At 41.1% G+C, this 16054-nt stretch overlaps 1 protein-coding gene across 6 annotated transcripts in view; it reads left to right on the top strand.

Annotated features, from left to right (window-relative positions):
- LOC125292616 (interleukin-1 receptor type 1-like) overlaps positions 1 to 15777 on the top strand; it is a 54944-nt gene extending 39167 nt beyond the window's left edge. For 2 of the 6 annotated variants that reach the window (XM_048240010.1, XM_048240008.1), the window contains exons 10-13: positions 1742 to 1873; positions 1959 to 2099; positions 10425 to 10501; positions 13378 to 13790. In XM_048240010.1, the coding sequence (XP_048095967.1) occupies positions 1742 to 1873; positions 1959 to 2099; positions 10425 to 10501; positions 13378 to 13623 (596 nt within the window). In that variant the 3' untranslated portion in view covers positions 13624 to 13790. Of the gene's footprint in view, positions 1 to 1741; positions 1874 to 1958; positions 2100 to 10348; positions 10502 to 13377; positions 14251 to 15305; positions 15323 to 15702 lie in introns of those variants that run through there. The other 4 variants (XM_048240013.1, XM_048240014.1, XM_048240012.1 and 1 more) reach the window with 4 other exon arrangements.
- Positions 15778 to 16054: the final 277 nt, after the last annotated feature.

The raw sequence follows: 16054 nt of genomic DNA, 5'->3' as shown, positions 1-16054 counted from the left end.
TACTCTGAAGGCTAATCATAAAGGCAAACATATTTTAACATTCAAATATATTTTATTTAAAGGGATATACCACCATTTGGAGAATTACACCTCCCCTCCAGTTAAACAGTTGATTTTCTCAAGTTCATTCGATAAGTTGCCGCTCACACACACCACACACACACACACACACACAACCACAACACACACACACACAAAAGTTGCTGCTCCTTTTGTACTGATGGTCATTTTGATAGCACAGATGAAATGGTTCGGGTTTAAGTATCCTTCCAGGCTGACGGGAGATGGCGTTGGTCATCCCATCTCACGTGGACTACACTGAATCAGACTCTGATTAGTGGCATTCTGGCAATCCGGAGCAGATAGCTACTGACGCAGCCATGCAGAACAGTGAAACACTGCAAAGTCATAATATTCCTGCTTATCTCTAAATACAGTCACACACAGATATACACAGGGACAGTACAGATATCATAGTCATTACATAGAATCATACTTTTAGGATCAAAGTGACCCACTAATGAGAAATGCAGAACATTAAACCACATATTGGGATATTGGACATAATGCAGAACCAAAGATCCTTGATTACTAGCAAGATAGAGCAACGTAATTCGTTACTATGGGAGCAAAACAGGACAGGTCCGGTCTGCATAAGTGGGAGTGTCACCTTACGTCACTAAATAAACTTTCTCCCTTAATAAGCAATAAGAACAGATAAACATAATTGTGTTCACAGTATTATTGTCTGTAATCGTATATGATGCCAAAGAATCATTCTTTAGGACGTGATATGAATAATTTAATTAGTCATGTGAACCGAGCTAGCTAGCTAGCTAACGCTAGCTTAAAACATTATACAAGTGGATGAGAGTAGCTATGGCAATACAGCTATGCGCTAACAAGTGACTAGTAGTTGAAGGACTTCGCTTAAACTTAATATACTGTTGCAAATTCACTTGAGTATAAACTATCCACTTTAACTAATGTCAGTAATGTTATTCAGCTAGTTGTCATTTCAAAGAAATTACACTTCTCCATTTAAAATGTTACCTTAGCTAAGAGGCTAGCTAGCATGCTAACAACCAGACAGTAACTGGCAGCAGCATGGTCTGATATTAAGTTATTTTATTACAAATCCGAACACTAAAAAAATACACTATTAGGCTTGAAATGATCCCAAACACTTACAGATTATGACAAAATTTTCCAAAAAACCCTCAACAAATCCAGAAAGACATAATGACCATTTTAGTGGTAAAATTCCACAATTGACATTAGTGCAGCGAGGGTTTACTCTGGTCTGCATAAATCGAATGCGGAAATTGTCGAATGTTTGCGCCTCTCGCTCCACTTGAACCCTCTCTGGCAGAATATTAAACCACATATTGGAATATTGGACATAATGCAGAACATTAAACCACATATTGGAATATTGGACATGAAGTTCTATTCCACTTTCTCTTGGTACTCATGTGCGTTACTTGTAATGCGTTACTACCCACCACTGCTCAGTGGTTTGTGTGTGTGTGTGTGTGTGTGCATGTGTGTGTGAAACAATGTAGTCATCTATCACTGAAGAGAAAAGAGTGTGTGTGTGTGTGTGTCTCTCTCTCTCTCTCCCTGTGTGTGTGTGTGTGCGTGAATCTGTGCGCATGTGTGTGTGTGTTTGTCTGTATATGCATCTGATGTATGTATTTATGTATGTTTGTGTTTGTTGTGTGTGTGTGTGTGTTTGACAGAATGGTTGAGTCCAGGATTGTGAAGACTCTGATCATCTCTGAGGTCCGTGAGGAGCATCTCAACATTCCGTTCCAATGTTGGGCCATAAACAGCCTGGGCCAAGACTTCAGACAGATCATTCTCCAAGCAGGTACTACACACACACACACACACACTACATATATTTTCATGGTCAGTCCCCCACCAATGGTATGCTGTGTCTCTGGTGTGTGCAGCCAATCAGGAGCTGTTTTACTGCGTGGTGGGCCTGGTGGTGGCCTTTGGGCTGCTGCTGGTGTGTGTGTGTCTCTGCTGGCGCTGCCGAGTGGAACTGGTGCTGTTATATCGCTCACTCTGCCCCCTGCACAAGCAATACGGTAAGACACACACACACACACACACACAGTGTTATATTGCTCCCTCTGCCCCCTGCACAAGCAATACGGTGAGACACACACACGCACACACACACAGTGTTATATTGCTCCCTCTGCCCCCTGCACAAGCAATACGGTGAGACACACACACACACACAGTGTTATATTGCTCACTCTGCCCCCTGCACAAGCAATACGGTGAGGACACACACACACACACACACACGCATTTTCTCTAGACTGGGTCTATCGCTCCACCATCATGGCTTTTGAGTTGAACCTTTTTTTTTGTCAAAAAACTACAGCCAATTGGATGATAGGGACATCTAGTGGACAAACAAATTAAAACATAAGTTAGGCTATCATAAATAATTTGCATTGTTTGCATGATAAAATGTAACTAGAAAATGTAATTCCAGGGAATTACCATTGCATGTAAATGCAAAAAAGCTGCTGTGTGTACTGTAATATTACTTACAGTATGATTATTCAGATTACATAGTCTTACAGTATTCTTGAAAACCACTTACTTGGTTAGATGTTAGCTTATAATATATGACAGTCAGTACAAATAAATGGTTAATTCAACATTGATCAACATTCTTTGTTTTAATACAGTACTGCAGAAACAACAGCAGAATGATACTCAGAACACACTAATGAACACTAATTGATGTGATATTGACCTAAAGTGTATTGAAACATGATACCTAGTGTGAACGTATGTCTCATAGCCCATCTCGGCTTGTCCCCTGCACTCCAAAATCTGGCTAGTTAGCCGATGCTACCAACAGCTTTTTCAATAGTGGTGCTTCGCATCGGGCTAGCCATGCAAATAAATCACTGTTTTACACCCATTTACGAGGGCTCAATGTATCTCCACACTTCATTGGGAGACTTCGAGGGAACCCTGACATTTAAAACGAGACATTGAGAACTTTGAAAAAGCACTGGTAGTTTACTTACAAGACGATTTATACAGACAGTATCTTCACGAAGTTTAGCGTTTGCAGCCATCTTGAATTTAGTCACGATAAATTCGAGCAACGAAAGTAAGAATGAACAGGTATGATAAAGGGATCAGATTCCAAAAATAATTCAGTGGAAATGCATGGATTCCAGTTGCTGCTACTGGAAGAAACTGGAATCCATGCATTTCCACTGAATTATTTTTGGAATCTAAATTCAAGATGGCTGCAAACGCTAAACTTCGTGAAGATACTGTCTATATAAATCGTCTTGTAAGTAAACTACCAGTGCTTTTTCAAAGTTCTCAATGTCTCGTTTTAAATGTCAGGGCCCTCGGAAGTCTACCAATGAATGTAGCCCGAAACGAACTGCATTACCCACAAATCCGTGCATTGTGTAGTTTCAAAACCGGAAGTGGGATGAACGCGCTGCTTGCAACGTAAATGAGAGTCTGAGCGAGCAGAAAAGGTTGTTAACCGATTCGTAACAAGTAAATCGATATAACGACCGGTTCATTTCAGTTTTATTTCGATACGGGGCTTCACATATCGATGTAGCCGGATCTTACACGTTAAAAACGGATACCGATACGTATCGGTTAATCTTTAAACCCCTACAGTTTAAGCTTTTTAAACAATTCTCTCAACAATTCTAGGACAATTAAAAAAAAAGGTAGAGTACAATACAATTGTTGCACCATCAAGCTGCTGGTAGTTAAATACTAGCCTATAATATTAAATTGCAAACAAAGCAGAATTCTGGGTTTTATTGTTTTCAGTTTAAGGATAGTTGATAGCTAATCATATTTTAATTAAATATAAAACGTTTATAAAACTGTTTTTTTAAATATAAAACAGTTAGCAGTTGTAGGCAAAGGGTTTGTAGTTGCTGTTGATAAGCATATGAGTCATTTGGAGACATTTTTTAAAATTATATGCATATATTGAGTGCTTTATGTACCCATTAATCAACAGTGGTGGTTAACCTGCAACACAGGCTTTAAGGACGGATCATTCTGATACTAAGTATCTTGATAACCAACTACCAACATGAATCATGGATTTCATGAGGTCCCTTCACACAGTATAATCAAGCACCATGCAGTCGGCATTCTAGATGCTTGATAATACACCTGTGGAAAGTGAGCTGATGTTGAATAGAAACCATGTAGGCTAGGCCAAACCAGAGCCGTCTGTAATTCTGTGGTTTACGTTAATGTTCTAAAACGCTGCTGGTTAGTAATGAGCAAATGTAACGTTAGCTTAGCTGGGAGCCAACGTTATGTTACGTTTGATTGTTGTTAATGTTAGCTATCGAAACCTACAGCTAACTGGTGACTGAGCCCTAAAGTTGACGACATTAACGTTGATCAACAGTGGGTTTCCTTACATAAAAAATATCAACATAGCAAGGTGCTAGCGTTAACGTTAACTATTTCACTAACGTTAACGTTACCTAACGTTATAACATTAGTTTAGCTATTTGTGACCCATCATTTTATACATATTTCACGCTAACTTTACATAACATAACGTTTGACTGAAATACCAAAAACCGGAACACTTACCTTGTCTGTAATTAGAGAAATGTGCCTCTGAAGGAGAGTTTTACGAGCAAATAAAGTGACCACGGCACAGCAGGCGAAGACGTTCAGAAGATTCACAGCTCCAGTGTTCAGCTGTTGATTGCTTTCAGCTGCAGGTCACGTCATAATGCTAAAGGTTGCCGCAAAGGCGGTCAATGTTAACTCTATGAGAATTTCTTGCTCTTTTATCGTAAATATCTCAAAAAGTATAAAGTTTACAAAAGTGAAAAATACATTGGACAAATCTCCGTTACAAGACCTTTGTAGGAGTGTTTGAATGACGTCAAACGGTTCAGTGGTTTTAGAGCCTTTGAATGTCAAAGTTGGTCGGAAGAAGAATAATAATAACTAGAAAAGCATTTCCTGAAGGAAATACAGTGCATGAAAATGCAAAAATATGATGTAAAATATCATACAGAGTAAAAACAAACTATATTGGTTGCTAGGTAGATGAGGTTTAATATAGTTGGAATGACTGAACAGTTAAATAAGTGGATAGTTTAAATGGTTAAATTATTTAGGTAGATAGTTGACGATAACTGACACTTGAAATGGCTCTAATGTTTGCTAGAAGTTATGCTAACTATGTTAACAAAGATAATAATGTTAACCAAGTTACTATGCTAACTAACATGCTAACAATGTTAAAATGCTAAGTATGCTAACCATGTGACTTAGCTAACTTAGCTAATAATTTTTAGCAGTTATGCTAACTATGTTAACTAACATGCTAACCATATTACTTAGCTAACTTAGCATAACTACTAAAAATGATTAACTAACTATGCTAACTAACATGCTAACTATGCTAACCATGTTACTTAGCTGACTTAGCTAATAATTTTAAGCAGTTTTGCTAAAAATGCTAACTAGCGTGCTAACATGCTAGCATGCTAACTATGCTAACCATGTAACTTAGCTAACCATTTTAAGCAGTTTTGCTAAAAATGCTAACTAGCATGCTAACATGCTATCATGCTAACTATGCTAACCATGTGACTTAGCTAACTAGCTACAGTGGGTAGGAGTCATAGTTGATGACAAGTAACAGTTACAATGGCTGAACAGTTAAAAAGTTCAGTAGTTTAAAGGGTTAAATTGTTTTAACAGTAAAATATTATAGTGAGGACTTTTATTTTGAAACAGTTTTTGGCAGAGGAAGCAGTTGAACAGGATGTGTAGTCTTAATAGGGCCAGTATGTATGCTTAAAGCCTGAGACTGGCAGTTGGTCCAGGTGGCCCGAACACCTGCCATAGGATTCTAATTGCTTAACGGCCGTATTGTGATGTCATAATCATAATGTTAAGTCAATGGGGAAATTTTGATTAGTTTTTAATTAATAGTTTAAAAAGTATAAAAATTACAAAGATGAAAAATACAAAGCCCACATGTCCTAAGTAAGACCTACACGAACATAGTTTGAATGAAGTTTCTCGTTAAACGGTTTAAGCTGCATTAACTGCGTTAGAAGAAGAAGAATAAGAAGAAGAAGAAGAAGAAAAAGCCTTGGAATAACAGTACAGTGCATTTTCATGCATGTAAATGCAAAAAAATGCTGTTTATAACATTATATTACTTACAGTATAATTATTCAGATTACATAGACTTATAGACTTACAGTATTCTTGAAAACCACTTACTTGGTTAGATGTTGGCTTAGAGTATATGACAGTAAAAATAAATTGTTAATTCAATATTGATCAACATTCTTTGTTTTAATACAGCAGCATGATACTCAGAATACACTAATGAACACTTATCAACCAATGTAAGCTTGAAGTAAAAAAAAAAATCACAGTTGTTGAAACCAATTTTAAAGTTACCCAATAATGATTAGGGAGAAACCAGATGTCTACTGAATTTGCATTCTTACAGAACTTGATAATGCCAATCATATTATAAGACAGATCTATTTATCAGTGGTAATTCTGAACTGGCAGCAAGAGCTACTGGTCTCAGTTAATAGTAATAGGTCACATTTGGTGGTGATATAGACTGAAGAATAAGATTTAGCCCTTCAGATGATCAGTTTTAGACAGAACTTAGGTTAGAATCTTAATTTTCACACAGCACAGCTGAGGTCTAAAAACAGAGGTCTAACAGCACAGCTAAGTTTGACAGATGTCACAGCACAGGTATGATTCAAATGTGCGCATGCTTCATATAGTTGTCGTCATAGCCCTCCTGTAACAATATAATACTCTCAGATCTACGTCTCAGTATAGTTCAAAGGTACTGTATGTGCAGATATGTTGAGATATGGTCACATATTTTTAGAAATGAATGCAAGTGTTAATGTCAGCGACGTATGGTTGGTTGGCAGGATGTGCACACAGACAGGCACACACGTAATGTAATACACGGTCATCACCACACTGGTCTGGTCTGGAACCCAAAAGACAAAAGCAAACAAGTTAGTTATACCAAAAACAATGAATGTGTACAATTGTTCAATACAACTTAGATATTTAAGTGAGGTTGTTGCACCATAAATCTGTAATGGTAGTTAAATATACTAGCCAATAGTATTTCGTTGCAAACAAAGCAACATTTTGTGTTTTATTTATTTCAGTTTAAGGATAGTTGATAGCCAAACAGTTTAAAGTAAACAGCTTAGAACACTTTGTAGGCAAAGGGTGTGTTGCTGTTGATAATCATAAACTGAGTCTTAACCCTTAGAACCCGATTGACGCAAAGTGCGTCAAAAAACACACCCTTTCTTCTCTGTTACATTGCTCTGGAACTGTTCATCGCAGCGAGATGAAACCTTTATTGCATAACAGAGCAGAAGTGGGGCTTTCCAACAAGACTACACACTTGTCTGTACGATCAAGTATGAATGTACACAAACCAACGCTGCACACCCATTACTCTTGATATATGAATTACTCGCGGACCCGTGATCGCATAGATATGTCAGATGAAAGAGGAGACTCAGAGCTATCATTTGAAACCAAGTACATCCTTCTGGGTTATAAAACAGACGAAGTGACAGCAAAATAATAACTTCATATAGCTGGACTTACCCCATGTTTTTGTCTGTTCTTGTGGCAAAGCATGTTTTTGCATTGCCATGAACATTTGAGCTATCATTTGATACCAAGTACATCCTTCTGGGTTATAAAACAGACGAAGTGACAGCAAAATAATAACTTCATATAGCTGGACTTACCCCACGTTTTTGTCTGTTCTTGTGGCAAAGCATGTCTACAATCCAATGCTGTGTTTCTCTATGGCAAAGCATGTTCATATTCCGGTTTTGAGATCCTAGCAAATTCCTGCATGGCAAACACCTTTTTTGCCTTTACTTTGTTCATGGCAATGCAGTAAAAAGTTGAGAATTATTATGACTGCATACACACAGGCACGCAGGCTAACACGCAACCTCGGGTCAAGTCAGGTCAGATCAGTTCGTGTCACAGATATGGAGCGCAGAAAGGTCATTTTTCATCACTAAATAAATAAATGGCATTTATCTCCGTAAATCACACAGCACATATTTATGTAAATTGCTCAGCCCCAGAGTATCCCTCCAACATGGCAATTATATTGCCCGGTTCAGTACAGTCTGCCCCACACACACATGAAATGCATGTAGAGCTGTGAGCTTGCTGTGGTGAGATACATGTCGAAATATAAGAATTTTTATAATACACGTTTTATATTTTAATTCTTTAAAAATCAAAATAAAATCAATGCTAGTATTAATACATGAAATGATAGCAGATCTGGATAGCCTAGACTCTCCAATATATAATATGTGTGTGTGGCACTTACAATTACCAGAATAAATCCTTATGAATAAAGGTAGTGAAAATGCCCTAAAAACAGCTTAGGGTTCTAAGGGTTAAAGATGGACCATTCTGATATTATGTATCTTGATAACCAACTAGCTTATACAGCTTGCTAGGTCTGTCATCCACATTTTTTCTACATATTACGATGTAGGCCTACTCTAGGATGTAGCCTACAACAACTGGGAAGCTTCATTCGTGTGCCAGGCTACGCTTTCATTTTTAGTCCAGAATAATGCAGAAATGAGTAACGCCGTTGTCCGCCGGTAATTAGGCCTATCAGAAAATATAAGTCCCGACAGGGAGAACAGAACCCCCCCGGACGCTGGCTGAGGGTTTTGCTTCACCTGAAGGGACTTATTTTCTGATTATTACGGGCGACAATACATTATCCCGCTTTTATTACACGGCTACTTGCCAAAGCGAGAAAAAGAAACCTAACACAACGAATCTTTTAAAATGATTTTGCTACAAGTTGGTGTCTTCCGCTGACAAAAATAAATAGTTCGCACACAGATAGAACTTGACAGTTTCAGGTGTTCGCATGGCAACGCCTTTACTAGCTTACTTTCCTTTTCATGAAATTCCATTGCAATAAGCGAACGGAATTCTTGCGGAGGGATATGAAAGACGTTAATCAACCCGTTGCCATTGACAGCGGTGATTATATACTTTGCCGGTGATTTAACATAGGCCCGAACGTTGGGAAGGCCCATTCGTGTGAATGGAACTTTCTGCAGCACTCTGAAGAGCCGTGTAATAACGTTACATAATAAATAGCAACAGATCAAGTGCTAACGTAACTATTCCCCTAACATAAGGTTAGTTTGGCTATTTCATACAACATAATGTTTGATGACATAAATGAGTCAAATGCCAAAAATCGGACCACTTACCTTGTCTGTAATTGGAGAAGGACAGTCAGTTACGAGCAAGTAAAGTGGGATCACGGCAGGCGATAAGACGAACGTTTAGAACTCACAGCTCCAGTGGTAGAGGTTGATTGCATTCAGCTGCAGGTCACATCATAATGCTAAAAGTTGCCGCCACGACAGTCAATGTTAACTCAATGGGAATTTGTTGCTTGTTGGAAGTTCACAAATGTAAAAAATACATTGTACAATTGTCCGTTACAAGACCTTTGTAAGAGTGTTTGAATGACGTCAAACGGTTCAGTGGTTTTAGTGTCATTAAACGTCAAACTTGGTCGGAAGAAGAATAATAAAAGACGATAATAAGAAGAACAGTGATAATAGTCCACTGCATTTACATGCAATGCAATAAGAACAGTGATATAGTCCACTGCATTTACATGCAATGCAATAAAAACAGATAAGAAGAACAGTGATAATAGTCCACTGCATTTACATGCAATGCAATAAGAACAGCGATAATAGTCCATTGCATTTACATGCAATGCAATAAGAACAGCGATAATAGTCCACTGCATTTACATGCAATGCAATCAAGTAATGCCCAGCAATGTAACTATGATCTGATTACACATTTTATATAGTTATATACTATAGTTACTTGAGTTTATAATCTGATTACATGATCTAGATTACATTTAATCCATTACTACCCAACCCTGCATAACACATACACACACACACACAAACACACACTTTGCCCTCTGCACAAACAATACGGTGAGACACACACACACTCTCTCTCTCTCTCTCTCTCTCTCTCTCTCTCTCTCCCTCACACACACACACATTTAAATCTTTAATACGTTTACCATAGGGTTATACTTTATGTATACATTCATTCTTTCATCTCTATCTCTCTCTCTCCCTCTCTCTCCTCTCTCTCTATCCCTCTCTCTCTCTACCTTTCTCTCTCTCTATCCCTCTCTCTCTCTCTCCTTCCCTCTCTCTCTCTCTCTCTCCCCTAGATGGTAAGCTTTATGATGCGTATGTTAGTTACCCAAGTGGGAACAGCATTTCCATGGCAATGACCTTTGCTCTTAGGGTTCTCCCCGAGGTTCTGGAGCGTAACTATGGTTACAAACTCTTCATCAGAGGCAGAGATGACCTCCCAGGTGAAGGTGCGTTCATGCGCTCACACACACACACACAGACACACACATATGCACGCACACACACACACACACACAGAGTAAACACACACACACACACACAGAGAGTAAACACACTCACACACACTAGGGTTGTAACGATACACCAACCTCACAGACGGGTTTGTATCAATGATTTTATTGCAATGGTTACGAATCTCGATTTTTTCTTTTTTTTTTTTGGGGCTAGACATTTTATTAAATAACATTTTAATAGCCTCCCTTAGAACACCAGAGGATTACAATATAATATATTTATTATTTTATTTCCTGATATAAAAATATTTTTCTGAATGACTGATATTTATGACAGCACACTTTATGCAGATTAGCCTGCTATTTTTTATTACAACTCTACCTCTTTAATTCAGCTGTCTGGTTGAAGCCTGGACATATTGTAAACAAAGTAGCATAGTTGGCTAGCTTATCATAGTCTACTGATTGGACTGTTCAGTTTTCCCATGTGTGTTTAAGTTTCAAGGTAATACTTGTTCTCCTTGGGACAGGCCCTTTTGGGAAACGTTGGCATTGAGATGATCAGTCAACTTGAATGCAATAGTTTTAAACAAATATGTGCAGCATGCTAATGATGCTAAGCGGATTTAATAGTAATTTAGCTAGTCGTCTTCTATGCGTCCTTGCTTTCACGATTGAAAGGAGAGGGGTAGAGAGGAGAGAGAGAGCGGGGCAAGGAGAGGAGAGGGAGGAGGAGAGGAGAGAGAGAGCGGGGCAAGGAGAGGGGAGGAGAGGAGGAGAGAGAGGAGAGAGAGGAGGAGAGGGGGAAGGGAGAGGGAGAGGAGGGAGGGAGAGGAGGAGAGGAGGAGGAGGAGGAGGGAGGAGAGAGAGGAGGAGAGGAGAGAGGAGAGGAGAGGAGAGGGAGAGGGAGGGAGGGGAGAGGAGGGGAGGGAGAGGAAGGGCAAGGAGAGAGGAGGAGAGGAGGGGAGGAGAGGAGGGAGGAGGAGAGGAGAGGAGGAGAGGAGAGAGAGAGAGGAGAGGAGGAGAGAGGAGAGAGAGGAGAGGAGGAGGAGAGGAGAGAGGAGAGGAGGAGGAGAGGAGGGGAGGAGAGGAGGGAGAGGAGAGAGAGAGCGGGGCAAGGAGAGGAGAGGAGGAGAGGAGAGGAGGAGAGAGGAGGAGGAGAGGAGGAGAGGAGAGGAGAGAGAGAGGAGAGGAGAGGAGGAGAGGGAGGAGGGAGGAGAGAGGAGAGAGGGAGCGGGGCAAGGAGAGGGGAGGAGAGGAGAGGAGGGGAGGAGAGGAGGAGAGAGAGGAGGAGGAGAGGAGGAGAGGAGAGGGGAGGAGAGGAGGAGGAGAGGGAGGAGGAGGAGGAGAGGAGAGGAGGGAGAGAGGAGAGAGAGGGAGAGAGGAGAGAGAGAGGAGAGGAGAGGAGAGAGAGAGCGGGGCAAGGAGAGGGGAGGAGAGGAGGAGAGGAGAGGAGAGAGGGAGAGAGTGGGGCAAGGAGAGGGGAGGAGAGGAGAGGAGAGGGAGAGGGGTAGAGAGGAGAGAGAGAGAGCGGGGCAAGGAGAGGAGAGGAGGAGAGGGGAGAGGAGAGGAGGAGGGGAGAGAGGGAGAGAGAGTGGGGCAAGGAGAGGGGGTTTACTTCTATACTGTTTGGTAAAGTTGCACACATAGTCTACAATGAAATCAACAAGAGGTGTGAAATTATGATTTATTTATTTGTTTGTTTTTGGACAACGTAGGCTACCGATAAGTAAAGCGGGAGATGTGGGTTGCTTGAAACACTAGAAAGGTGTGTCGCGATTCTGCCTTTTCACACCGCGACACAGTATCGTTGATATGAATGTCGCGATTTCGGTTTCGAATCGTATATTGTTACAGCCCTAACACACACACACACACACACACACACATATGCACGCACGCACTCACACAGACACACACACACACACATATGCACGCACACACACACACACACACATATACACACACACACACACACACACACAGAGTAAACACACACACACACAGAGTAAACACACACACACACAGAGTAAACACACACACATATACATGCACACACACACACACACACACAGGGTAAACACACACACACACATAGACATACACACACACACACATATGCACGCACGCACACACACATACACACAGTAGGGGTGGAACTGTACACAGAAATCACGGTTTGGCTCATACCTCGGCTCCGACATCACTCAATGAATGTCGACCTGACAAAAAAACTGTAACATACCTAGGCACCAGTCAGAGCTCAGGCAGGGGCTACAGATCAGGTGCCCCTAAAGAACTCTCGGACCTAACAGTCCGCATTACATTAACAAATTCACACGCAAGTTTTGTTTATTTTTATACCGTGTATTCTCAATATGAATACATGCACCGTTCCACCTCTAACACACACACACACACACACACACACACACACACACACACACACACACACACACACACACACACACACACACACACACACACACACACACACACACACACACACACACACACACACACACACAGTCAGGCAGTCGTGGCCTACTGGTTAGGGCTTCGGGCTTGGAACCGAAGGGTTGCCGGTTTGATCCCCGACCAGTGGGCCGCGGCTGAAGTGCCCTTGAGCAAGGCACCTAACCCCTCACTGCTCCCCGAGCGCCGATGTAGCAGGCAGCTCACTGCTCTGGGTTAGTGTGTTCTTCACCTCATTGTGTGTTCACTGTGTGCTCTGTGTGTTCACTAATTCACGGATGGGATAAATGCAGAGACCAAATCCCTTGTATACGCAAGTATTCTTGGCCTAGAAACCTGATTTAAATGTACACATACACACACAGACACAAACAGACACATTCATGCTCCCTCAGGTGTCTCTGGGTCCCTTCAAGCAGGACACAGCTACCAGATTAGGACACAGCTACCAGATTAAGACAAAGGACACAGCTACCAGACACATCTACCAGATTAGGACAAAAAACAGCTACCAGATTAGGTCAAAAGTTTCCCATATCTCCTTTAGTTTGTTTAAGTTGCCGAATCCAGTTTGTCATTGTAGTATTGTTACTTTATTTATTTATGTATTAACTTTTTCACTTGCTTGTTTATGTTGTTGATTGTTGATTGCCCTTGTGGTCACTCAGTTAAAGTGACTTGTGTAGTACCCAGGGCTCGAAATTAACTTTTTTTCTCAGGGTCCCGCAGCTGTCCCGAATTCTACTTGGCACTGTCCCGGACTTAAACACCAGTGTCCCAAATTCAAGTTCTTGTTTTTTCCCATTCTACATAATAAACAGCATAATGATCAGTAACTTGCATCACTTAATTAACTCGTTCTGGTCCACCATGTCAGTTCTGAACAATTTATTAAAGACCATTTTTATTAACATTAATCTTCTGCTGTTTCACGCAACACTTATTTTCAGAGATTGCGCTTTTGGCTCTTTTTTGAGGTTGCACTAGACGTTCATTGTCCATTGTTTTGACGGACAGGGTTGTAAAACATTCCGTCAATAATCTATTTTCACGTGTCTTTAATTTCAATGTCAGTTTGGTGTGAGGTCATGGCCACAGATCTCAGTGAAAACAATAAGTAGCGTGGGAAATTACCACAAAGCTGTCAGATGGGCTACTCTCCTGCCACACTCTCGCCCTCTTGTGCACACTCAAATGCGTTCCCAATTAAATTAAGTAGCAAAGCGTAGTTAGATCTGCTGCAACTATGTATCTCGATGTAACAAGCTGTTTTGACATTGTAAACGTTCTCTAAGAAGAGTGTAAAGCAGTTTGCAGTAGCCTAAAGTTAACCACAACGTCGTCTATTGCTGGAAAAAATAGCAAACGGCCTGGTCTAAAGTGCGTGGCGGGCCGGATCTATGATAAACTAATAAAACCTCGGCGGGCCGGATTAAAGTGCGTTGCGGGCCGTAGTTTGGACACCCCTAGCCTTAGAACTGCCACAGCGAAATGTCAAATGCTAACTTAAATAACTGTTTTCATTGTTATAGGCTACCTTGCAACACTATCTTTTTGTCAAATCGCAGTTGCGGTAGGCCTAGGCTATTTAGCTCAGCATGATATTGGTGACGTTTGTCTGTCACTGACAGAAAACACGTAGTCAGAGAGGGCTGTCACCTCGTTTTTTTAGAACACCAGTGTAACCTTAGGCCTGCACTTTCAGTAAAAATTTTCACAATGTCATGAAAACAAATGCCATTTACCTGCCTGCTAGTTAGGTAAGTTAACCTCTATATCGGAAAGTGACCCATTAGGCCTACCGCCCGTGCCCTATTTTTGTGTCGGCCTATGAGTCACTTAATATTCATTTAACCAATACGGCGGATTCCTAAGGAAATGCAAGCACCCAACCCATTTGGGTATCTTACTATATTTGTACCAAAAATAACATTGTAGCCAACAGTGATTTGAAGAACAGTAGCCTAAACAGTGTTGTAAGGCTGCGTGTACAAAACCGCTTCTTTACAGATCAGCTGGCTAACGCTGCTTTTGCCAGCTGCCCGTCACGCCAAGTCAAATTTTGTATGATTTTATTAAGACGAGAAAGATACGTTTAGATTCCCATGTGAACAGTTTAGGAAAACGTACCTATTTTGAAATTTGCTTTGCCATTTTTTCTACTGTCCCAGAATTGTCCCAGACATCATTCTATTGTGTCCCGGAAGCATTTTTTATGGTCTCCGGGACGTCGGGACATCGTTAATTTCGAGCCCTGGTAGTACCACAGCATCATCTAGAGGCAGACTGTCATTACACTCACATATCTGTCATGTTATTTCAGATAAACCATATTTGAAGGTTTGTTGCACTTCATTTGAAATCCTTGTCGTACTCCTGAAGGTTTCCCTCCTTACATATGTTAGAATGTTTAACTGGTAATTGGCTGGCACACCAGAGCTGATGCGGCTGCTGATTGGCTGGTATCGCAGGCTGTGTTTGCTCAAGTGAGCTTTTGATTGGCCAGTAGTGATAGGGGAGTGCTTGTGATTGGCTTTGGTACTGCAGATAGGAAGTGCTGCATGATTGGCTGTTTGTTGCAGGGTGGGGGAGCTAATTGGCTTATGTTTAGCTCCTTTAGCTAGTCTGCATGGCAGAGCTACAGTCTGTTGGCCCACAGCGGGCCTTGGAGTGTGGAAGTGTTTTAACTAACTTCCTGTCTTTCCCATGATCCTTTGCAGCTGTGTTTGACGTCATCGATAAAGCTCTGGCGAAGAGTCGTCGACTCCTCATCGTGCTGGATGGAACAAAGATGGACACACACACGCAGATACACACACCTGCACACATGGACACACACACACAGACACACTCACCTGCACACACGGAAACACACACACACACACACACGGAAACACACACACACACAGACACACCGGCACACATGGAAACACACATGCAGACACACACGCAGACACACACACACACACCTGCGCACATGGAAACAATCCCACTTACACACACACACACACAGACAGACATGCAGTCTAACACATACACACAGTTAGACACACGCACAGACACACACACACA

This window comes from Alosa alosa, chromosome 3 (assembly GCF_017589495.1).
Source record: "Alosa alosa isolate M-15738 ecotype Scorff River chromosome 3, AALO_Geno_1.1, whole genome shotgun sequence".
NCBI lineage: Eukaryota > Metazoa > Chordata > Actinopteri > Clupeiformes > Clupeidae > Alosa > Alosa alosa.
This window is presented reverse-complemented; position numbering and strand designations above follow the sequence as displayed.